The sequence below is a fragment of the Channa argus genome, chromosome 4 (assembly GCF_033026475.1).
Source record: "Channa argus isolate prfri chromosome 4, Channa argus male v1.0, whole genome shotgun sequence".
In the NCBI taxonomy this organism is placed as follows: Eukaryota; Metazoa; Chordata; class Actinopteri; order Anabantiformes; family Channidae; genus Channa; species Channa argus.
The window spans coordinates 2087121-2111302 of NC_090200.1; the positions used below are offsets into that span (position 1 = coordinate 2087121).

General features: G+C 41.5%; 2 protein-coding genes across 4 annotated transcripts in view; one reads left to right on the forward strand and one right to left on the reverse strand.

The window, feature by feature from the left end:
- LOC137125468 (NACHT, LRR and PYD domains-containing protein 3-like) overlaps positions 1 to 16209 on the forward strand; it is a 28368-nt gene extending 12159 nt beyond the window's left edge. Inside the window, exons 5-14 of one of the 2 annotated variants that reach the window (XM_067500970.1) lie at positions 4814 to 4936; positions 8451 to 8529; positions 8692 to 8905; positions 9538 to 11395; positions 11564 to 11737; positions 12137 to 12310; positions 12569 to 12742; positions 12942 to 13094; positions 14232 to 14278; positions 14434 to 16209. In XM_067500970.1, the coding sequence (XP_067357071.1) occupies positions 4814 to 4936; positions 8451 to 8529; positions 8692 to 8905; positions 9538 to 11395; positions 11564 to 11737; positions 12137 to 12310; positions 12569 to 12742; positions 12942 to 13094; positions 14232 to 14278; positions 14434 to 14966 (3529 nt within the window). In that variant the 3' untranslated portion in view covers positions 14967 to 16209. Of the gene's footprint in view, positions 1 to 803; positions 6050 to 7153; positions 8530 to 8691; positions 8906 to 9537; positions 11396 to 11563; positions 11738 to 12136; positions 12311 to 12568; positions 12743 to 12941; positions 13095 to 14231; positions 14279 to 14433 lie in introns of those variants that run through there. The other variant, XM_067500971.1, reaches the window with a different exon arrangement.
- Positions 1 to 24182, reverse strand: part of LOC137125463 (NACHT, LRR and PYD domains-containing protein 12-like) — a 382261-nt gene that overhangs the window by 315516 nt on the left and 42563 nt on the right. The gene's annotated exons all lie outside the window — the stretch shown is intronic.

The following is a 24182-nucleotide window of genomic DNA, read 5'->3' on the forward strand; positions in this document are numbered from 1 at the left end:
CAAGAGAGATCATATTTCACCTTCACTAGCTTCTCTCCATTGGCTTCCCATTAAAATTAGAATAGAATTTAAAACCCTGCTTCTTACATATAAAGCTCTGAATGGTCAGGCTCCATCATATATAGAAGATCTCATAGCACCATATCATCCCAGTAGACCACTTCGCTCTCAGAATTCAGGCCTACTTGTGGTTCCCAGAATTTCCAAAGGTAGAATGGGAGGTAGAGCCTTTAGCTATCAAGCTCCTCTCTTGTGGAACCAGCTCCCAGTTCAGATTCGGGAAGCAGACACCCTCTCTACTTTTAAGTCTATGCTTAAAACCTTCCTCTTTAATAAAGCATATAGTTAGTTATAGTTATGCTGCCATAGGCTTAGACTGCTGGGGGACCCACCCCCCAATGCACTGAGCTCCTTTCCTCCTCTTGACCATCTCTCCTCTCCTCTCACCCCGCAATTGTCACCACTGTATGTCATTAACTCTGTGTGTTCTCTCCCGTAGTTGTCTTTGTCCTCCTCTGTCCCCCTCTCTCTGTCCCTTTCTGCAGGTGTCCCCCGGCTTTGAAGCTGTGTGTCTTCCAGCGTGCAGCTACTGGTCCTACCAATCTGCCCGATGTTTTGTTGTTGCTTTTTGTTGCTCTGTTCTTTTCTCTCTCCCCTTTCCACTCACCCCAACCGGTCGAGGCAGATGGCCGTCTACCCTGAGCCTGGTTCTGCTGGAGGTTTCTTCCGTTAAAGGGAGTTTTTCCTCTCCACTGTTGCCTATGGCTTGCTCCATGTTGCAATTTTAGTTGCAATTGCATGTTGCATTAAAACAGCAACTTTGAAAAAATAAAGTTTCAAGTCCACTAAATATGTTGTATTTATGCTGACTTTATTAAGTCAGCATAAATCAGAGAGAGATTCAGACATGATGGTTTGTTTTTAGTGTTTAGTTTTACTCTCAGTAATCAAGAGCTCGTGGTGCAGAGTACATCATGTTTTAACTCCCTTTCCATAAAGGACAAATGAGGCTTAAAGGCTGTGGCTGTACATTCAGCCGAATGAATGATGAATGATTTTTTGTAGATGTTTTTACAGGCCAATGGGACTTTGTAACACCTTTCTGATGGCAGCAGTGTGGAGGAACTATGTAGGGGATGCGAGGGGTCCTTAATAATCTGGGTGGCTTTCTTCTCCACCGATCGGCTATAAAGTCCAGATAGAGGAGTCTGTAGTGATCCAGTTATCCTGCTGGTCTGATTAATCATGTGGGAAAGTTTGTTTCTGTGTTTAACGGTAAGACAGTTATTCTAAGTTGTAATACTGAAAATGAGAATGGATTCGATGAGTGATCTGTAAACCAAACTTAAAATGTCCTTGCTGACTTGAATGACCCTTATCTTCCTCAGCAGGTGGAGGCGCTGTTGTGCTTTTTTGGACACAGTCAATATGTTGTGTGAAGGACAAGCACGTGTCAATCTCTACCTTTGGTACTTAAAAGATTGTACTTGCTCCACCAACTGACTAAATATTCAGTGGTTGGTTTAGCAACGCTGAATTTTTTCCTCTAACCCCAAAACACATTTCTTTTGTTTTTTTTAATATTCAGCTCCAATGAGTTCTCAGCAAGTATCTGAGCCATCCTGTCGCCTTCCTGCTGGTATAGAGACAGAGTATGGGTGTCAGTCACGTGAGCCACCAGGGCCATGTCGTCTGCATACTTTAGAAGTTTAATTCCTCCCCTGTTGCAACAGATGCTGTTTGTGTAGACAGAGAAGATCATAGGAGACAAAACACAGTCCTGAGGCCGTCCTCAGGACTTTAAACCAATGTACTGGATTTAAAACCATGAAAACGCACATGTTGGGGCCTGTCCTGTCAGAAGTCCTCTATCCATAAAATCAGTGTGTGGTGTGCATGAAGATTCGAGAGACAATAGATTGTCCATCTGTACAGTGTTAAAAGTGGAGGAAAAGTCCATAAATAAAACTTTGGTTTGTGGACGTGCAGAATCCAGCTGTTTGGTAACGGTATCTAGAAGTGAGAGACATGCATCCTCTACACCACGCCTCACCCTATAGGCGAACTGAAGTGGGTCCAGTTTGTCTTGCAGCATATTTGACAGCTGCTGACACACCCTCGGTCACCCCTCTTTCCATACATTTGCAGAGCACCAATGTCAAAGCCTTAACTTAGTCCTTAACTTAGAAGTCCTTGTCTTCTTAGGGATTGGAATTATTATGATTCCTTCCTCTGTTTTGGTACACAGCTGGAATCCAGAAGGTGCTGAAAGAGCCTGGTAAGAACCCCACCCAGCTGAGCGGAGCATTATTAAAGCACTCTGCCTCTGAGCCCTTCCGATCCTGCAGCATTGTTGGAGTTAACTTTGCCTAAGATGGATGTGACAAGTTGTTTGCTCATAGTGAGGGCTTGGATGGAGGAGCTAGGGGTTACAGAGGCCCAAGTATGAGGTCTGCTTTGGCTATTGAACCTTGTGAAGTGATTATTTAACTGCTCTGTGAAGGAGGCAGGATATCTGGGCAGTCAGCCACTGCAGCTTTGGTGGCTCTGTCCATCATGATGTTTAAGCCCTGCCATGCCTCCCTCACATTACCTGTTCTTAAAATTAACCTTAGCCAACTTGGCCTCCTCCTGTCACGGTCTTGGTTAAGGGATGGACCCAAGAGAAGAGACAGAGCGAGGGTTTGCAAAATAAGGGGCTTTTATTGAAAGAGATGTAAGTCATGAACAGGACCAGCACACGAAAGGAGTTAACTTGAAAACAAGAGGAGAACCGAATTACCAGAATAAACACAGCTAAGGCTCAGGGGACAAGTTAGACTTGGAAATGAAAGAACTAACAGGCTACTGAATAAATAAGGCACAGATAACCGTTAAACCACTAAAGCGGGTAAACACAAGGGTAAGGCTAAGGGGACTAAGAAATATCAATGGACGAACTACTGAACAAAGAATAACACGTAATAATGAATAAAGTAAAACGGAGCACAACTTAAACACACTGGAAGGGAACAATACCAAAGTAACAGAGTTGGGGGAGCACATAAACACAAGGACTAAGGGGAGGCAGTCACAAAAACTCAACATAAAGCACTGGCAAACTGAAGAGCACACGAGCAAACCTATACATGAAAAAACCAGGATAAAACAAGCAGAGAAAACTAGGGACTAGACCAAAATACTGAATTAAACAAAAGGCAAAACCTCAGACCAAGACCACACAGGAAACACAGAGTCCAGGATACCAAAGTCCAAGATGCTGGAGTCCAAGATGCTAGAGTCCAGATCTCCCAAGAGTTCAAGAAACATAAGTTTCAGGCTTTACCAAAAGTCCAGAGTCTACTGTGGGGTTGGTGAGGATAATAATGACAACGAGGAAGCCAGTAACCACAATGGCAGAGACCACATTAACAACGACAAGGATCTGGCAGGGGAGTGAAGGGAAGACTGAACTTAAATAGAGGGTGGGACAGGTGCAAACAATGAGGGACAACGAGGGTAAAGCTGGGTAAACATAACCAGGGACAGGAAGTAAGGAGAAGGGGCCACAAAATAAAAGTCCAGGGACAGGAAGTGCAACAAGATCCTGACACCTCCTGAACCCTGAACCCTCCAGTTCCCTCACCCTTAATTTGTCTTTTTATTTTGAATCAAGCACATTTTCAGGTCCTTAGTAATCCACCTTATATTGTTTGGATATATAGTTATGTGCTGGGTAGGAGGAACAATACCTTCACAGAACACAATATATGAGGTCAGTACCTCAGTCAGTTTATTAGAGTCATCACCACAGTCATTAAAAAACAAATCCCAGTCTGTCAGCTCAAAACATCCCCTTAGTGCTTCAATTGCATCTTTATTCCAGACATTGGGTTTTATGATGGGTTCACCAGTTTTAGTTGAGATCTATATCTTGGCAGTAACAAAATAAGATTATGGTTGGAAAGGCCAAGGGGTGGGGCCTGATTTTAATGCATTAAGGATGCTGCCAAAGCACAAGTCCAGTGTTTTCTCTTTTCTGGTGGGGGCAGTGACATATTGTCCCAAACTGGGCAGATGTGGGGCAATGTCACACTTATTAAAATGCCCCAGTATGAACTCAGGCTGATCTCCAGTCTGATTGACAGCTCTATTATAACTGTCCACGATGTGCTCGGCTGCCATATTCAAATCAGGCCCTGGTTCGTACACTAAAATCACAGTAATCTGAGAGAACTGTCTGGGTAAATAATGTGGTCTGAAGGATACAGTCATTAATTCATAGTGTTTACAACAATCCATCTCCCTCACTGTGATGTGCAGATCTTACTTCACGAGTGTAGAAAGTTCCTCACTTTTGTTCTGTAGTGATCGGACATTTGACAGCGTGATGGCAGGTAGGGGTAGCCGGCTGCCCCTTCGCCTCAATCTGTTCCCTATCCCTCTTCTGAAGCCTATTTTCCTTCTTATTCGCCTTCGCTTGTCTCCCCGACGTAACTCCAATGGCATGTCATCTAGGTGGAGGGCCTCCACCTTTCTGCCATATAGAATAGAGTAAAGTATAGAATAGAATATAAATTGGCGGACATTGCTTTGTTAGAGTGGCCCAATAGAAAACCCAAAAATATTTAAATAGCATCAAAATGGCAAAATCTTTCCATCATTTAATAACGTGGATCTGAACAAAGTCAACGAATGTAGGGAGAAATTTTCTTCCCTTTAGACAAACAGAACATTGAGAGAGCAGAGGGATCTACTTCTGAAAGTTTCCAGTTTCTTTGACTGAAGACTAAAAAGTGAATTTCCCTCTCTGTTGGTCTCCTCTATTTACCAGGATCTATGGGGGACTAAACTCTGCTGGACCTGGACCTGAACCCAGCTGTGTGTCCATGAAGAGCGACCGTTCAAATCATTGTCGCATTGATTTTAAAAGACAACAACCCTCTGATAGAAAAAGGTAAAATGAGATGTTAGTGACGTCACAGAGGTAGAAACATGTCCGTGATAACAGCTGGACTGTGATCAGCTGGGACCCACTGCAGGATGTGGGTTCAGTGGAAACTGACTTTAACAGTAAGTGTGTTACTGTGTAGTTCACCTGCTTTTCTTCAACAGACACATGAGACACTCAGTGAAGAATCATGTCTCATTTTGTGATCGCTGACACTGATGGATCATTAATATCACAGTTATTGATCATATTGGAGATGATAGTTTGTGAATGTGAGAAATGATGTTTCACATCAGACCAACTCCCTGCTGAGTTCTGACACATTGTTAGCAAAGTTCAGTGTAGAAATCATGAATGGAGCAGCCTCCTGTTCTCAGTCGCTGATCGTCACTGATTGTGCTTCAAATGTCAAACATCAGCTCAGATCAGCTGTGATGAACCAACGTTAACGCCAGGATTTAAACTGATGACAGGACAAATTCAACTTCCTGTCAGGTTTGTTCTGTCTGCAGTCAGTGGAGACACTTCAACACATCACTGCTCAGTGACTGAGTGTTTCAGTAGCTCCAACATGAACAGAGGAAAACATCAGTTTCAGATTCTCCCAGTTGATATTTGATTTACTAAAGTCATCAGACTGTTAATATTTAAATTTGTCTAATTAAGATTTGACCTTCTGTTGCTGTGTGTACAGTATATGTACTTTGTACATTTGGCACAAACATTTGATAAACTCTGATTAAATAAGAGAATTCAGTGCTGAGAAATAAGTGTGTGCACCTCAGGCTGCATGACCTTCACTTGATTGAATTCTCCTTAAATTTACTACATGTTAAAACATTGTCATTAAATGTTGTTGAAGGTTTTTAAATGAGCAAACATTTCCTCCCACATTTAACTGAACAGTGTTTCACCTGCAGATCACTACAATCATGATTATTGAGTCAGACTGTGAGGTTACAACCAGAGGTTTATAAAGACTTTGTTTATTACATGTTGGATTTTATCTTCTGCTGCCAGCAGCATTTTATGTCCATCAGGTTACAGCTGAATACAAACAGTATGTAGAAAAAATGATGTGATTTCTTATTGATGAAGCTGATGGAAGTTCTCAGATACGTGTTGATCATCAGACATCAGCTCAGTTTGTTTTCAGACACTTTGTTAGAGCTTTTTCTATATTGATCCTCTGGTTTAAAGCTACAATAAACAGCTTCTATGAAGCTAATGCTACATGAGGCACCACTCTGCTCCACCCAGCCTACTCGTTCCTGCCCCACACTCTCCCAGTCTATCTACCCACTAAATATCTGATAATGTCCTGAGCTGTCCTTTCACTTCCTGCAGTGAAGATCAGGCTACATCCAGATTTCCAATAAAAGCTGCAGCTCATGATGTCATGTTGGTGAACGGTTCTTTTTAACCACTCGGGGGGAGAAATGAAGAGATCAGATTCCTGCTGTTCTGGTTTGTGAAAGCTGTGTGAAAACAAATCCACAGTGGAAAGTGACTTTTTTAGACTTCTAAGGCTGCGTTGCCCCATTAATGATCTCTCGCCATGCAGATGTTCTCCAGGAGGCATCTACTGGGGGAAACCAGGTTTCTCTAAACCCCTACCCTGATTTCAGAAACCAGCTTTCCCGTTTACGTGACAGTTAAGAAATCCTCTAAATGAGAAATCGGACTGTGACCTGGTTACTTTAAGTGCATGTAAACACACTGAGTCTTCAGTCTGTATTAGGTGGAACATGATTTTCTAGGAGGGGGCAGGGAGGCAGATGAGGTGGGGTTGGGGTTGGTTGGTGCTTAAGCTGGCAGCTCAGCCCAATAGTTACATTCAACTGCAGTAGCTGAGTTCCAACCAGTGGAGGACAGTCAGTGTTTCTAGTGGTTACACAATATGGAGAATGTGAATACTTTGTACAAAAATGCAAAGAGAGGACTGCATCCATAAGTCATCAGCTGGTTTTGGATCAAATGTCTCTGTCATTGTGGACAAGTTGATGTCCATGAGGAATGAGAAGGTGAGGACCTGACAGGCAGGATCTGTACTTGGTTTTTAATACATTAAGATGTGAAAATCCCTCTCACATGCAGCACTGCTCAAGGCAATGTAAGGGACATCAGAGCAACCTTGTAGATGTTTGTCTTCACTATGTTGACCAAGTTAGACCCAGATGAAGCTGTTTTTTTCTTAAAGTGGATTCCCCGTCTACAGACGAGCTTTCCTCATGTTTCTGAAGCTGGCTGCTGGATTTCATGGAGTCAAGTTGTTGGATCAAAATGTAAAAACTGATCACATGGTTCATATCTCTTTTCACACTCATCAATTAAACCTCTCACTACATCAGCTGTGTCCATGTCCTCATCTCTTTTCTGAACTTCACTGTCAAGCAGAAGTGTCAGCTATAGAAAACACTGAAAACACTGTGCAGGTATGTTTTAGGTCCCTGTCTTCATAAGTGGCCACTGGAATTTGAATGGCAGGTAAAAGCCTCCATGTTTTCTACAGAGTCTCCTGTTTTTGGGCAGACCATCTAATATTGTGAAACTGTCCTAGCTTCACATAGACAATACCATCATTTTAACATGTCTCCATTGGCTGTTCTGTCAATAAAAGTTCAGCAGTTTGACAACCGAGCGAATAAATGATTAAAAAAACACTGTTAACTCCAATGACTGGAGCTCCGTCTGTGAGACCACATTTTCCAATTTTCTAGATTCATTATCCTGACTGTTCCTTTTGTGTCCTGTCAAGACACAAAAATGTTATCTAAATGAAAGATATCCAAGGATGTTTAAAAGTTTCTTATCATTTATGTTTTCAAATGAAAACTGCTCAGTAGAACCAGTTTCAAACTGTAGACCTCAACTCTGAAGAAACACCACTGTGTTTTTACTCATGCTGCTAGAAGAGATGAGGTGTCTGTGAATGTGGACATTCATATATCAGCCCAGTTTCATTTTCTAACATAAGAACAGTTTTTACCATTATCCAATCTGGACTAAGTTGACAGGTTTTCATTGGTTAAAGACCCTGTTCACTTGGGGGCAGGAACCACAGTGAGCAACAGCTTTTTCTACTTTATCTTAATTACTTAAATGCATGGTTTGGCTGTTTTCTGGGTCTTTTTTCACAGTCTGCAGTCAGTAGATGGATTTAATAGTGTTTTAAAATTCATGCTACAATTACAAATGTAAGATCACACAATTTTTTTTTAAAGCCAATAAACTCCACTTAAGTACAAGTGGACTAAGAACCTCCTCTTCAGATGGTCTTGGCTTTGTTGTTTGTTGCAGAAATTGCTTTGCTGCACAGTTTTATAGGAGACTATAACAGATCAACCTGACAAGCAGGAAAACCAACACAGTAAATTAAAAGCTGGTGATTCACAGTGGGATCAACATTACAAGCAGTTTTAATAAAGAGAAAATCATCTAATTCAGTAAAGTAACAAACACCTTGTGTCTCTGTGTGGACAGACATAATGTGAGCTCATTCTTCCTGGTTCCTCCACAGAGTGGACCAGCAGAGCTCAGAGGTTCCCAGTGGTCAGTCTGTCCAGCAGCATCAAACACACCTGGACTCCATATTTATGGTCTGTACATGTACAACTACTATTTTTCCGTCTGTTGTGTCCACAATAATGTCCATGCTGCACTTTTTAGACCAGTGGATTGTCAGTCTGTCCAACATGGATCTGATGTTTGGCTCCATGGTTTTACTTGGATTGTGTCATTCTTATAGTTTTCTGTTCCAGCTGCTGGAGGACAACATTGTCACTTTTGTGAAGAACGAGCTGAAGAAGATCCAGAAGAGTCTAGAATGCTTAGAGAGTCAGAGGGAGGATGAGGAAGTGTTGAATGGTGAGGATGAAGAGCAGAGGAGGAGCAGCAGAGAGTCATTTCTGAAGATCACAGTGAACTTCCTGAGGAGAATGAAGCAGGAGGAGCTGGCTGACTGTCTGCACAGCAGTAAGAGGATTTCTGTAAAGATTTAATCTGATGGAAGAGAAATGGGAGAGGTTTTTATTTTTAAATTCAAATCCATCCAATGTTGTTTGCACATTGTTTGTATTTTCCATCTTGGAAATGTAGAATTGCGTAGTCCTGCTTTAGTGCCAGTAGGAGGGAAGTTGTTGTCCCAGTCCAATAAAACCCACAAAATGAGGAACAAATAACAAGAGTAGGATTAATCAGTTAAGTTCAAGCCTCAAGACAGCAACTTTGGCCTAGTGGTCAGTCTGCAGTACTATAATGTTGGGGGGGGGCTTCAATCAGTCAAGTTTCAGAGTTTACAGTAGGTCGGCAAGAATCGCAACACCTGGGAGAACTTTGACAAGTCAGACAAATCTGCCATTCTTCCGCGGTCTGACCCACAGAGACAACACTCAGAGATGATTAACTCCCACTCCGCTACTTGTAGTTTGTTAGATGCCCATTGATAAATATAGTGTCATACTGTGCTGCATTCCTTAAAGGCCAGAGTCACATGTGGGTAATTTGGAAGAAACTCATTTGATTATTGGGTTATCTTTGTTGTCTTATGATAGAACATCAAATAATATTCTTGACAGTGTATTTAACAGGGTTATTTGTTTTTGCAGGATCTCCTGCCATGTGTCAGGTGAACCTCAAGACTAACTTGAAGGAGAATTTTCAGTGTGTGTTTGAGGGCATCGCTAAAGCAGGAAACCCAACCCTTCTGAATCAGATCTACACAGAGCTCTACATCACAGAGGGAGGGACTGGAGAGGTCAATGATGAACATGAGGTCAGACAGATTGAAACAGCATCCAGGAAACCAGTCAGACCAGAAACAACCATCAGACAAGAAGACATCTTTAAAGCCTCACCTGGAAGAGATGGACCAATCAGAACAGTGATGACAAAGGGAGTGGCTGGTATTGGGAAAACAGTCTTAACACAGAAGTTCACTCTGGACTGGGCTGAAGACAAAGCCAACCAGGACATACAGTTCACATTTCCATTGACTTTCAGAGAGCTGAATGTGCTGAAAGAGAAAAAGTTCAGCTTGGTGGAACTTGTTCATCTCTTCTTTCCTGAAACCAAAGGAATCAGCAGGTTTGATGAGTTCCAGGTTGTCTTCATCTTTGATGGTCTGGATGAGTGTCGACTTCCTCTGGACTTCCACAACAATGAGATCCTGACTGATGTTACAGAGTCCACCTCAGTGGATGTGCTGCTGACAAACCTCATCAGGGGGAAACTGCTTCCCTCTGCTCGCCTCTGGATCACCACACGACCTGCAGCAGCCAATCAGATCCCTCCTGAGTGTGTTGACATGGTGATAGAGGTCAGAGGGTTCACTGACCCACAGAAGGAGGAGTACTTCAGGAAGAGGTTCAGAGATGAGGAGCAGGCCAACAGAATCATCTCCCACATCAAGACATCACGAAGCCTCCACATCATGTGCCACATACCAGTCTTCTGCTGGATCACTGCTACAGTTCTGGAGGATGTGTTGAAAACCAGAGAGGGAGGAGAGCTGCCCAAGACCCTGACTGAGATGTACATCCACTTCCTGGTGGTTCAGCTAAAACTGAAGAACGTCAAGTATGATGAAGGAGCTGAGACAGATCCACACTGGAGTCCAGAGAACAAGAAGATGATTGAGTCTCTGGGAAAACTGGCTTTTGAGCAGCTGCAGAAAGGAAACCTGATCTTCTATGAATCAGACCTGACAGAGTGTGGCATCGATATCAGAGCAGCCTCAGTGTACTCAGGAGTGTTCACACAGATCTTTAAAGAGGAGAGAGGACTGTACCAGGACAAGGTGTTCTGCTTCGTCCATCTGAGTGTTCAGGAGTTTCTGGCTGCTCTTCATGTCCATCTGACTTTCATCAACTCTGGAGTCAATCTGCTGTCAAATGAAGAATCAACCTCGCAGAGATATGAAGATAATGAACGTAAAATTCAGTTTCTAGAGACTCATTTAGACATTCATCATCAATTGACATCCTGCAAACTATTTGGAAAAAAATCAATACATTTCTACCAAAGTGCTGTGAACATGGCCTTACAGAGTCAAAATGGACACCTGGACTTGTTTCTTCGTTTCCTTCTTGGTCTTTCATTACAGACCAAACACCTGGGGGGTCTGCTGACACAGACCGAAAGTAGCTCAGAGACCAATCAAAAAACAGTCCAGTACATCAAGAAGAAGATCAGTGAGAATCTGTCTGCAGAGAAAAGCATCAACCTGTTCCACTGTCTGAATGAACTGAATGATTGTTCTCTAGTGGAGAAGATCCAACAGTACCTGAGATCAGGAAGTCTCTCCACAGAGAAACTGTCTCGTACTCAGTGGTCAGCTCTGCTCTTCATGTTAGTGTCATCAGGTGAAGAATTGGACGTGTTTGACCCAAAGAAATTCTCTTCACAATTTTCAGAGGAGGATCTTCTGTTTGTGATGGGAGTGGTCAAAGTCTCCAAGAAAGTTGTGTGAGTACAAAGATAAAGAGTCAATTTATTCAATAAATACATTGCTGCTGTAAACTTCAACAAGAGAAAAGATGAATAACATAATTTATTACTTGTTTCCTTGTGTTACGCTGCATTTCCTTATTTGTTATCACTAAACTTGTCATTTTATACATCACTGTCTTTCAGACTGAGTGGCTGTAACCTCACAGAGAGAAGCTGTGAAGCTCTGTCCTCAGTTCTCAGCTCTCAGTCCTCTAGTCTGAGAGAACTGGACCTGAGTAACAACAACCTGCAGGATTCAGGAGTGAAATTACTCTGTGATGGACTGAAGAGTCCACACTGTCAGCTGGAGACTCTCAGGTCAGATCAAGTTACTGTTTGTCCTCAATGAGTTGAGAAAATTAACAATAAGTCTGATAATACAGAGAAACTCAGCTATGATTTGATTTTGTGTTGTTAGTTTGATGACTTACATTTTTGTCTATTAGTTGTTAATTGTATTAAACTGCAGTATTTCCAACAATGACTGTAGACAGTCCTGACACAAGATTCTAGAAAACCACATTTAAACAAACCTCACTGTAGATCATTTACATACAGAGGTGATTATTTAGTTTAACTGAGCATATTTGTGTTTGTATATTCAGCCCAGATTTAACATTTAGGTCTAAAACTGAGTTGTTGAGGACACAAAGATCTTTGTTCCCTGTTTGTCTTTATAATACAAAAGTTTTATCTTGTTCATTGTTTCCTCTCCAGGCTGAGTCTCTGTAACCTTTCAGAGAGAAGCTGTGAAGCTCTGTCCTCAGTTCTCAGCTCTCAGTCCTCTAGTCTGAGAGAACTGGACCTGAGTAACAACAACCTGCAGGATTCAGGAGTGAAATTACTCTGTGATGGACTGAAGAGTCCACACTGTCAATTGGAGACTCTCAGGTCAGATCAAGTTACTGTTTGTCCTCAATGAGTTGAGAAAATTAACAATAAGTCTGATAATACAGAGAAACTCAGCTATGATTTGATTTTGTGTTGTTATTTTGATGACTTACATTTTTGTCTATTAGTTGTTAATTGTATTAAACTGCTGAATTTCCAACAATGACTGTAGACAGTCCTGACACAAGATTCTAGAAAACTACATTTAAACACAAAGATAATACAAAAGTTTTGTCTTGTTCATTGTTTCCTCTCCAGGCTGAGTCTCTGTAACCTTTCAGAGAGAAGTTGTGAAGCTCTGTCCTCAGTTCTCAGCTCTCAGTCCTCTAGTCTGAAAGAACTGGACCTGAGTAACAACAACCTGCAGGATTCAGGAGTGAAATTACTCTGTGATGGACTGAAGAGTCCACACTGTCAACTGGAGACTCTCAGGTCAGGATTCAACAACCTGTAAAAGTGATGATGAATAAGAATTACACAGGTATAAATCTAAGCTGTGTTGGACTATGTAGAGAACATTTCTACAGTTGAATGTCTACATCTGACTCAAATACATAGAACCTGGACTGAAATGGACTTAAACACACAGAGTGTTCACAGATGTTTCCTGTGTTGTTTTGAGTGTCTGCAGACTGTCAGGTTGTCTGGTCACAGAGGAAGGTTGTGCTTCTCTGGCCTCAGCTCTGAGCTCCAACCCCTCCCATCTGAGAGAACTGGACCTGAGCTACAATCATCCAGGAGACTCAGGAGTGAAGCTGCTGTCTGCTGGAGTTAAAACTCTCAAGTATGGATGTTTTAATTAATGTTTAATTAATTTAGTAAATTGTAATTTTGTCTTAAACCTCTTCTTCTTTTCTCTGTGAGATTCACCAGAATCTCTTGTCGTCAGTTGCTCGTTTCACACTTATCAGTGAAACCTAAAGTGCTGCACGTCTATGAGATTTAATCATCAACAGAATTAACACTATTTTTTTAATGTATTTATTTTAGGGACAATACAACTAAACACTGTAACATCTAAGGAAATCTATGCTTTGTGTATAGGCCCATTTTCAGCCCCTGTCCCTGGTTGGATTTTAGATCCAACAGTTAAGAAATAAAATCTAGATCAAACATCAGGCCTGACATGGCAACTACATATGCAACTTCAAATGGACATATATACATCAAATATGCAGAGGAAAAGAGAAGTTCTGCACCTTCCAACTCTACTTCCTTTCCACTTTCTGCTCCTCTTGTCCTCACACCTTCATGTTCATGTTCTTCTATCAGCTCACAGACGTCATAGTAGATTCTTTGCTATGTTGTGCTGCCTGTTCAGTTTGGTGCTGTTTCATTCCCAAACTAAAACACTTAGTAAGATTGTTCCAGAAACCTTGTTATGCTGCTGTTAGTGTTACTTTTCACTGTGGGACTAAATGAAACTATTAAACCCTGTAATATTACTGGAACATGTCAGACAGCATCTTTCTTTACTGGTTCAGTAACAAATGCACATGATGCTCCTCTGTTCATGAGCAGAACTGGTATTTACGACAAGTCATTCACACTCAGCAACTGCAGGTGAAACCAATTGTACCATAGGACCAAATCCTGCTTAGTGGGTCTTTCAGTAATGAATATGACCAAGTATTCTTGTCCATATAATCTATCATACATTCATACTTTGATCAGTGTGATAATAAACAGGTTTTTAGCTCTTTGTCCTTCAAAGTCAAACAGGGACATAGACTGTGTATTGGAGTCCTTATCCTGGACTGATAAGGTCTCCAGTTCTTTTAGTCTTTGCTGAATGTCCATCCCTACATACAAGCCTCCATTAGAACAGAAGAATCAAACAGTGTGTGTCTGAGAGCCATGTAATGTCCATGTGTGCATGCTGACAGAGAATGTGCTGCTCTGACCCCCCTCCTCCTTTCAGGGTGGAGCCTGGTGGAGAACGATGGCTGAGACCAGGTCTGAGGAAGTGTAAGTGTATTTTTAATGAGATTGATGGAAACAAAGCAGCAACATTCAACCATCTTCAAACTGTCACATCACTCATTCACATCATCAAAGTGTCAAGAAATGAACAGATGATGGATTAATAACTGCAGCTGTTTGTGTCTTGTTCTCTCCATCAGATTTCTGTCAACTCACAATCGACACAAACACAGTGAACAGGAAACTACGACTGTCTGACAACAACAGGAAGGTGACTCACCTGAAGAAGGATCAGTCGTATCCTGATCATCCAGACAGATTTGACCAATTGGCTTATCTGCTGTGTAGTAATGTTCTGACTGGTCGCTGTTACTGGGAGGTGGATTGGAGCAGAGTGATTGATGTTTCAGTGAATTACAGAGGAATCAGGAGAAAAGGAAACAGTAAAGAATTTTGGTTTGGAGGAAACAATCAGTCCTGGAATTTGATTGGCAATGATCGTGGATACTTTGTCAGGTACAATAAAATGGAAACATCAATCTCCTCCTCGTCCTCAGGCTCTAACAGAGTAGCAGTGTATCTGGACTGTCCTGCTGGGACTCTGTCCTTCTACAGAGTCTCCTCGGAAGAACTGATCCACCTCCACACGTTCAACACCACCTTCACTGAACCTCTGTATGCTGGGTTTGGAGTCTGGATGTCTGGTTCCTCAGTATCTCTGTGTCCAGAGTAGTGTAGAGAGTCTGGTCCTGTCAGAGAAACAGTCTCTGTGTTGAACAGATGGTTCAGTCCATGTCTGTCTCTTTCAGACAGATTCATGGATTAAATCAGTTTCTTGTAGAAACAGTTCTAAATGATTCCTTGTAAACTTGTTCCTCTTCCAGTTCTTTAAAGATAAAACTTCCATCATTACAGGATCAACATTTTGCTGACTGCTCATCAAGTCTTTTTCTGTCTTTTATCTCCACTGACATTATCAGACGTCATTAGAGTTTTGTCCAAACACATCTGTGTGTGTGAGCTGATCAGAAACTGAGTTTGTACCTTTCAGAATAAAAGCGTGTGTCCTGCAGCAGGATGTCAGTTTGTTCTTACAGTTGAGACGCTGGACGCTGAGCGGCTGCTGGTTTCTGTCTCTTTCCGGTAACTTTCCACTTTGTCATTTTTCCAAACGAAGACACTTTGTAGATTTGTGGGACTAGGACACGTGAGGAGAGAGGACAGTCCGATCAGGACAGCACGTCTTAAACTAGTGGGACAGAGTAGGAAACCAAAGCCTCACTGTTGGGACCTGAAGACCTTAAGGGACAAGAAGCAGGTACTGGGAGTCTGGGACCAACTGTTTTCTTAGTCCTGTAAGTTAAAGCCAGTCCACATCCAATAAATCCTGGTCCTGACATGAATCACTGGGTGAAGTTTAAGAACAAGAAAGAAGACAGAAATCAGACCCCCCCTCAGAACTTGCTCAGCCTGAAGGTTTGTAGTAAACTGGACTAAATATGAGTGTGTTTCTAGTGATGAATGATGAGCCAACAGCTCCACAGGTAAATCTTCCTGTTATTGTTATTCCACATACACCGATCAGGCAAAACATTATGACCCCCTGTTACTGCAGTACATGAATTATGACATGATACATGAGTTCTACTTTTACAAGCTCATCATTTTATGAACATAATTTTGGTCATAATTTTCTTCTTCATCTCCTCCCATTGTCGCCTTCTCGCTCTCCTCTTCCTCACCACACCAGCATCTCCCAGCCTCCTTCACCCTCTTGACAGCTCCTCCATCTTTTCTTCTCCTTTCTAATAAACTCTTCCTCTTCTCTTTGTCTCACATGTCTCACATGGTTCATAAGGAGCAAATTAAATACGGGTCTCCATCTGTACAGGTCTCTGACTTCAGCTCAACAAGCTCATCATTTTACTCTACTTACTACTTTACTTAATCCTACTGTGTTTATCATTGAGGTCAAAGTTCAAAATTAACTTTAGAACCACCTCTTCCTATAATGCACATCAGTACGACTCCATCACTATGATCTCAATAAGAAACCCATAGTAAAATGATCACCTTTCTGACAGTTTCATCCTAAAAACTGAGAAATTATAACTTGTAAAAGTAGAATTCAGAGTCACTGTATTGAATTGTATTAAAATGCACAGGTTATCATAATGTTATGCCTGATCAGTGTTTTGTAGTTTTTTAGTTTTGTAGCATAGAATATGGTCAAACTGACATGTTATAAACATTATTAAACTGTAGACAATATTATTTCAGTTTTTTAATTTGTTATAATAAATATATGTATTACAGAGAGAATCAAATATTTGATGCTGTCTGTAGGTAAATTCAACAATATATTAAAGACTGTCTTTAATAGTTTAGTTTATAATCACCACTTTTTGCCATATTTGTTGTATTTCCTATTCACATCGTTTTGATCTTTTTATTAGTTTAATAAATCTTTTGTCTGGTCCAGTGTCTCCCTCTGGTGGGCATCAGGATGAACTACAACATGGCTACATTCACTAAGACACAATAACTAAAGATAAAAATATGTATTGTGGCATAAATACGGTTTGTTAGGGGTTAAGCCTCCACCTTAAGATTGACAGTCAGTGATTGACGTGTGTGTGTGATGAATGAATCCTAAACCAAGAGAAGTGTCAGGACAACTGTAAGTGTAGAGGCTGTGTGTTGAACTGTGGGCAAAGGAAAATAAAGCCGGAGTGTAGAAGCGTTGTGTATATTATTCTAAATAATAAAATTATATGGTTTATGGACCAGACAACAGCATCTGACTCATTAAACTGAGTGAATATCCATCACATTTTCTTAAAAAAATGAATTCATTCATTTAAAAAAAAGCGCCACGGGGCAGCTGTAGCTCAGTTAGTAAGGCAGGTGTCCACAGACCACAGGGTCAGTGGTTCAATCCCAGGTCCTGGCGATATGTTGAAGTGTTTCTGGGCAAGACACTGAAGCCTCGACACCCCATTACCATTACCAGTTGTGCACTGTCGTAGAGATTGGTAGAAACTGGGGAGGGTTGCATCATGAAGGGTATCTGGTGTAAAAACTTTGCCAAATTAACATGCAGACAATGACCCACTGTGGCAACGCTGAACTCACAGGATAAGCTGAAAAGACAAAACAAGGGGAAAAAAATCTCCAAACATAAAAAATTTATACAGATTCATTTGGAAAGTTTCAAATCAGGAAAAATAACATGTGAAATGCTCAGTGACAGAAATGTTTCCTACAAGTTCTACATTTTATTGATACCTGTGACATCATCATTGATCACAGTGACATCATCGCGACTTGAAGCTACATATTCCCAATATCTGAAAAGTTGAACACGTTCCAGTTTGAAACTGAATTTCCCCGATGATGAGTCCTTTTCCACATATGAAGCCCACAGTCATTAACAGCAACATGTGAGTGAGGCACTGACTTCCATCGTCCCTGGATTAATCAGGGTTTTGTTGTTTCAGCAGTTCCACTGCAGAAGCCACGAGTCGAGCATCTGTGATGGAAACAAACTCCTTTGAAAAAGATGTGGAAGATGAAGAGGACAACAGAAAAGACACAAAAAGGAGAAAAGTAGAACATTTACAATTGAACCAAATTAGTTTTTCCCTGATTCCAGTCTGAGCTGAACATTTGTCCTGAGTAGAAAGTTTGTCTCCAACACTCCAACACAGGCTGCAGACGTGTCAGCATCAGTTTTCTGTCCACATGTGGGAAGCTGCTGTTTTCTGACTCCAACACAGATGTTCTCCCACTGCTGAGGATCAAACAACATTTCTGCTTCTTATTACATTTCTATCCTTTCAACAACTTCTTCTTCTTTGGGGTTTTCTGGCAGCCAGCATCCCATCTGTTGCATTGCTGCCATCTTCTGGTTTCTCTCTCCCTACATGTTCTATATTCTTCTCTTCAAGAGATCAGGTCTGTTCTATTGAAAAATGAATAACATCCTCTACATTGGTTATTTGGCTCCAATATGTCGTTTAGCCCGACACTTAACAGTCCTCGTCTTCTACGCTCACTCACCATGTCCTCTGTCTCTCTGAGTACTATTTAGATTAATGTGTAGTATTTGTAGTCTGCTCATTACCACATCCTCCTTTCTGTTTCCTCCTTTTCCTGCTGCCACTCTTTGTTGATTACTACAGTGACTTTTTATTCTTTGTTCCTTCACCTGGAAATTTCTACATGGCTTGAAACTGGCTGTGCAGTGCCGGTTACAAGCCTGGTAGAAATTGGGGAGGGTTGCGTCAGGAAGGGGATCTGGTGTAGAACAAAAAAAAAGACACATTCCTACAGCCCTCCATTCACTTTAATGTTAAAACTGTAGTTCTCTGCACCTAACACCAGATGGCACCAACATCTCATCTATTGCTCAGCTTCCGTCTCCCCAGTCCTGGTCCTGTATGTGATCTCCCTTTTCCCTCTCATCCAGCATCTGGTCTCCTACTAATCCCTAACACCACGTGTGGTCTCTATGGGCAAGTATGTGGTCTTACCAATCGCCCTCCCCAGCGATGAGTTTAGGACCAACCCGGCTGATGTCAGCACAGGTACCAGATGGTCCCAACTCAGAACTGAGAATGGCTCCTCTGTGACATCTACAATCTGGATCCTGATTGTCCTCTTCAGCTCACAGTACAGCTGTAGACCAGATCTGTGGATTCCCCTTGGTCACCTGGTGTTTGTTGGAGCTCAGCTGGACACCCAGGACCTTTTGGAGGTGAGGACTCAGCATCCCCACAGTCAGGTCTCAAGTCCAAAGCCTTGGCAGGACCTCCAGAGACACAGCCGCCTGTAGTACTCCATCAACCTGTATTAGAAGTCAGTCCTCCTCCAGTCCTTCTCAGACAGTCCAGCAGACCTCAGTGACCCACTCTGGGTCCTGGGCCACCGTAAAACAAAAGAAGCCAGGTGATGGGTTTTGGTCATGGACAGCTTGGGCTCTGCAGCAGACCTAGTCTGGGGCACTGAAAACCCTTGCAGTCGATCCAAAATGCGGCAGAATGCCTCATGTTTAAACACCCAAAAAGGACTCATGTCACACCATTCTTCACATCTCTACACTTCCAGTAGCTGCCTGCATCAGGTTCAAAGCTCTGTCTCTTGCCTCCATGGTGATCAACTCAACAGCTGCTGCTGACCTCAACTCACTCATTCAGGTCTTCAATCCCTCCAGTCTGCTGTGCTCTGCCAAAGAACAACGTCTGGTGGTCCCAGCACCACACAGCAGACACCAAGCAAAACTCTTGACCCCGCGATGGTGGGACAAGCTACTCTGCACAATCAGCAAACTCACTCCCAATATTACAAAAAACTGTTGTAAACAGAACTGTTCCGCATCTTCCTATGCACTCAAATCTGTAAAAAAAACTTCCTTTCTGCTGTTTCTTGCACTTGCATCTCATGAAATATAAACCTTTTTCTGATAGGACTTTGTTTTAATGTTTTTCTCCTTGACTTACATTTCTTCTGCCTTGTACCTCACTTATAAGTCGCTTTGGATAAAAGTAAATGTAACCGATGTAACACCCTATTACATGATTTTATTCCAAAACCAAATCATCTGCATGTAATGAGTGGACTCACTGATTAGAAAGTTGCTTTGAAATATTTAGGAAGAAACACAAAGAAAGGAGGAAATGAGAAAAACCTTTATTAACCCTGGTGACAACGCTGCATGCACTTTAGAGATGGTCCCTGTCGTGGCAAAATCGACATTCTCTGGTCATAGACACTTTAAGTGTAGTCAATAAAGAAGCTTCAACATCCATGTTGTCTTTAAAGGTTTTGAGTTTCAACAGAGTATCATGTCTCCATCCAGTGCAGTTCTAAACTTCATACATGACACATTAGTTTTATATCTCTCTGCTACTGGCCAGAACAGTCTCCACCCTCAGCCTACTGCTCCTGGCCCTTTTCCCCCTTTCAGAACTTTGATAAACTGGGATGGTCTGCTGTTAGACAATAACTGACCTTGGAGCAGTTTTGCAAACACTTCAAGACAAAACATATATATGAGACAAAGTTCTTCATAAGTACAATTTACCATTACAACTAGACAAAACAAGCATTAAAAGTTAATCGTGCATTATTTTCAGCCCACCACTTCCCTTTGAACCATCGGCTGCCGCAAAGCTTTTTAAATAAATACGCTTTAAACACGGATGGTGGTGTGAAGAAAACACTTATGTGATCAGAAACATTTTTGTCCGTGATGCGCAATAAATCTGGTGGAGAGACTGTCTACGCCACGATTAAAGACTTTACCATTTAAAGTCCATTTATCAAATTACCATTGGCTTGTACACACAAATCCACAAGACGGAACACTCTTGTGTTTGAAGAACTCCCTCAGCGCCGTAGCTGTTCACCTTTACATATTACATTTAACGTTACAGACTGTAAAAGTCAGATTTTAGGGGGAGTTCTGACTGTTCACTGATCTGACACCTGGTAACGGGCTTATTTCCCTGCTGCAGGTGTATTTCTGCTCCTCCATCGCTGTCCCGTGCGTTTACAACCATCGGAAGCTAACAGCGATACACAAACTGACATGAAGGAAAACCCGCCATATTGATTTGAATTACCGGAACTAGCTTCACTTCCATTAGCAGCAAAGCTTACTGTTGTTAATAAAGACTTAAAATATTATTACCTTTAAATAAATGGACAGAAAAATGTGAACGCGTACAAAATTTTTAATAATTGAACCCAAGTGTTTTGTTGTCCAGCTCCCATCCTCCTCTTTTAGATTAGATAAACACATTTGATACATGAACCACAAACAAAAGACCTTGAGTTTGACTTTAACTATGAAAATACAAAACCAGTAGTTTCCATTAGTTTATGCTGTAACTATACGAAAAATAATTATACTTACAATATGTACAACATACAGGTGCTTGTCAAATAATATAATAATATAATAATATAATAATATCTTCACAAAGTTGATGTATTTCACTAATTCCATTCAAGAAGTGAAACTTGTATAATGTAAACATTCATTCCATTCATTCATGATTATAACTGACAACTAATGAAAACCCCAAATTCAGTATCTCAGAAAACTAGAATATTACTTAAGACCAGTACAAAGAAATGATTTTTCCACACTCTAATCAGCTAATTAACTCAAAACACCTGCAAAGGCCTTTAAATGGTCTCTCAGTCTGGTTCTGTAGGCTACACAATCATGGGGAAGACTGCTGATTTGACAGTTGTCCAAAAGACGACCATTGACACCTTGCACAAGGAGGACAAGACACAAAAGGTCATTGCAAAAGAGGCTGGTTGTTCACAGAGCTCTGTGTCCAAGCACATTAATAGAGAGGTGAAGGGAAGGAAAAGATGTGGTAGAAAAAAGTGTACAAGCCAAAGTGATAACTACACCCTGAAGAGAATTGTGAAATGAAACCCATTCAACAATGTGGGGGAGATTGACAGAGTGGACTGCTGCTGGAGTCAATGCTTAAAAAACCACTCCGCACAGACGTATGCAAGACCTGGGTTTCAGCTGTCGCAGTCCTTGTGTCAAGCCACTCTTGAACAACAGACAGCTTCAGAAGCGTCTCACCTGGGCTAAAGACAAAAAGGACTGGACTGCTGCTGAGTGGTCCAAAGTTATGTTCTCTGATGAAAGTAAACTTTGCATTTCCTTTGGAAATCAGGGTCCCAGAGTCTGAAGGAAGAGAGGAGAGGAACAGAATCCACGTTGTTGAGGTCCAGTGTAAAGTTTCCACAGTCAGTGATGGTTTGGTGCCACGTCATCTGCTGGTGATGCTCCACTGTGTTTTCTGAGGTCCAACGTCAACGCAGCTGTAGACCAGGACGTGTTAGAGCAGTTTATGCTTCCTGCTGTTGACAAACTTTATGGAGATGCAGATTTCATTTTCCAACAGGACTTGGCACCTGCACACAGTGCCAAATCTACCATTACCTGGTTTAAGGACCATGGTATCCCTGCAAACTCACCTGAGCTTAACCCCATAGAAAATCTACACTTGAAATATATCAGTCTGTGTGGAATGAAAGTATACATTATACAAGTGTCATGGTCACAGTGTACTTCCTGGTCTTGTACTTTTATTTTGTGGCCCCTTCTCCTTACTTCCTGTCCCTGGTTCTTTTTGCCCAGCTTTGCCCTCGTTGTCCCTCACTGTTTGCACCTGTTCCCTCCTCTCTTTAACTTCAGTCTGCCCTTCACTCCCCTGTCAGATCCTCATGGTCACTGCTGTCATTGTTCCTGTCTTCGTTGTTGTTAACACTCTCACCAACCCCACAGTTGACTCTGGACTCTAGGTAAAAGCTGAATGTGTGTTTCATGGACTCTTGCATTCGGGACTCTTGTTTCTCTTGGGCTTTTGTATTCTGGACCCTGTGCAGCTTTCCCCTTTGGTCTGAGGTTTGGTGAGATTCCTGTTTGCAGCTTTGTTTATCCGAGTCCCGTTAGTTTAGTTTTTCTGTTTGTTAATTTCCTTAGACTTCCCCGTGTGTTTACCTGTGTAGTGACTTATGTTTGTCTGCCCCTTATTTATCTGGTTTACCTCTGTTTGTCAGTTTTCCTTAGTCCCCCCTCCGTGTATTACCCGTTACTTGTCAGTTCATGTTTATCCCTGCCTTGTTTTTTAGTAGCTTATGCTTTACCCCGTGCCCTTTTTCTTCAGGAGTTTTATTTCAGTTTGTTAGTCTTCTAGTTTTTATCACTAAAATTAATGCTGGTTTAGTTTGAGTTTTTCACCCTTGTTTTACTTAATTCATGGAGTTTTCTGTGTAGTTTCTTTATTGTTTCCCATGTGTTCATTCAGGTTTTGATATGTGTAGTTACCCGTATCTTTGTTTGGCGTTTTCTTGTTGGTTAGTTTCCTAAGTTTTGTCCCATTCCCTTACTCAAGACTTGTATTGGTTTCCCGTCTATGTCTTGTGTGATTTGAGGTATTCCTGTGTGTCAGGTTCCTCTGTTTTCTTTCAGCGTTGTCTTTAAGTTTTATTTCCCTGGTGTACGGTAGTGTGTTGTTAACTTGGAGTCAGTTTCTTGGACCCTCCTGGTAGCAGCGGTTTCTGTTATCGTTAAGTTCCCTATCAATAAAAGCCCTTTTTGGTTCATCCCTCACACTGTCTCTCCTCTTGGGTCCATCCATTAACCTAAATCGTGACAACAAGTTTCACTTCTTGGATGGAATTAGTGAAATACATCAACTTTGTCAATATATTCTAATTATTTGACCAGCACCGGTAGATGCCATCTATTGATTTTGGAAATTACTAGATTTATTTGAATATATGTATAAAGGTTGTCATAAATCATAGTAATTTGGTGGCAGTGTAATTGTCTGAGACATTTTTATTGAAATGTTTATTATTATGGTTCTGTTATAAGGTCTGAATTATTTTATTTCATACAACTGTTAAAATGTATTTGTAACTAGGTCTGTATGTAAAATGCAAAAATGTTTGGTCAAAGTTGAATGATCTTGTAAAAGCTTTTATTTTGATGGACGGGTCATGTGACTAGAGTTGGTGAGGGGCATCACGGTGGCATTATGGGTCAAGCCAAGGTTGATACAGAGGAAAGAAACGCGGCCACAAAATAACCCAATTTTTTTTGTTGCCGCAAAAACATGTGACGGCTGTCTGGCCTGTGTTCTATTTGCAGGTAGGTGGAGCCAATTACGGTGATTGAGGACACCTGGGCAGAGTGTCCTACTTCCTATAAAACTCTGGCCTCCCTTGGTGACAAGCAGCTTGCTGGCTGGCCTGCTTTCTGCCACTCAACCTTGGCCTTGTCATACTCAAACTGTAGACAATATCATTTCAGTTTATTTTATCACAATAACTACTAATGTAAAAGTATATATTATAGTGAGTATGCATTAGGTGATACAGGGTAAGTACAGCGGACTTACTGTGT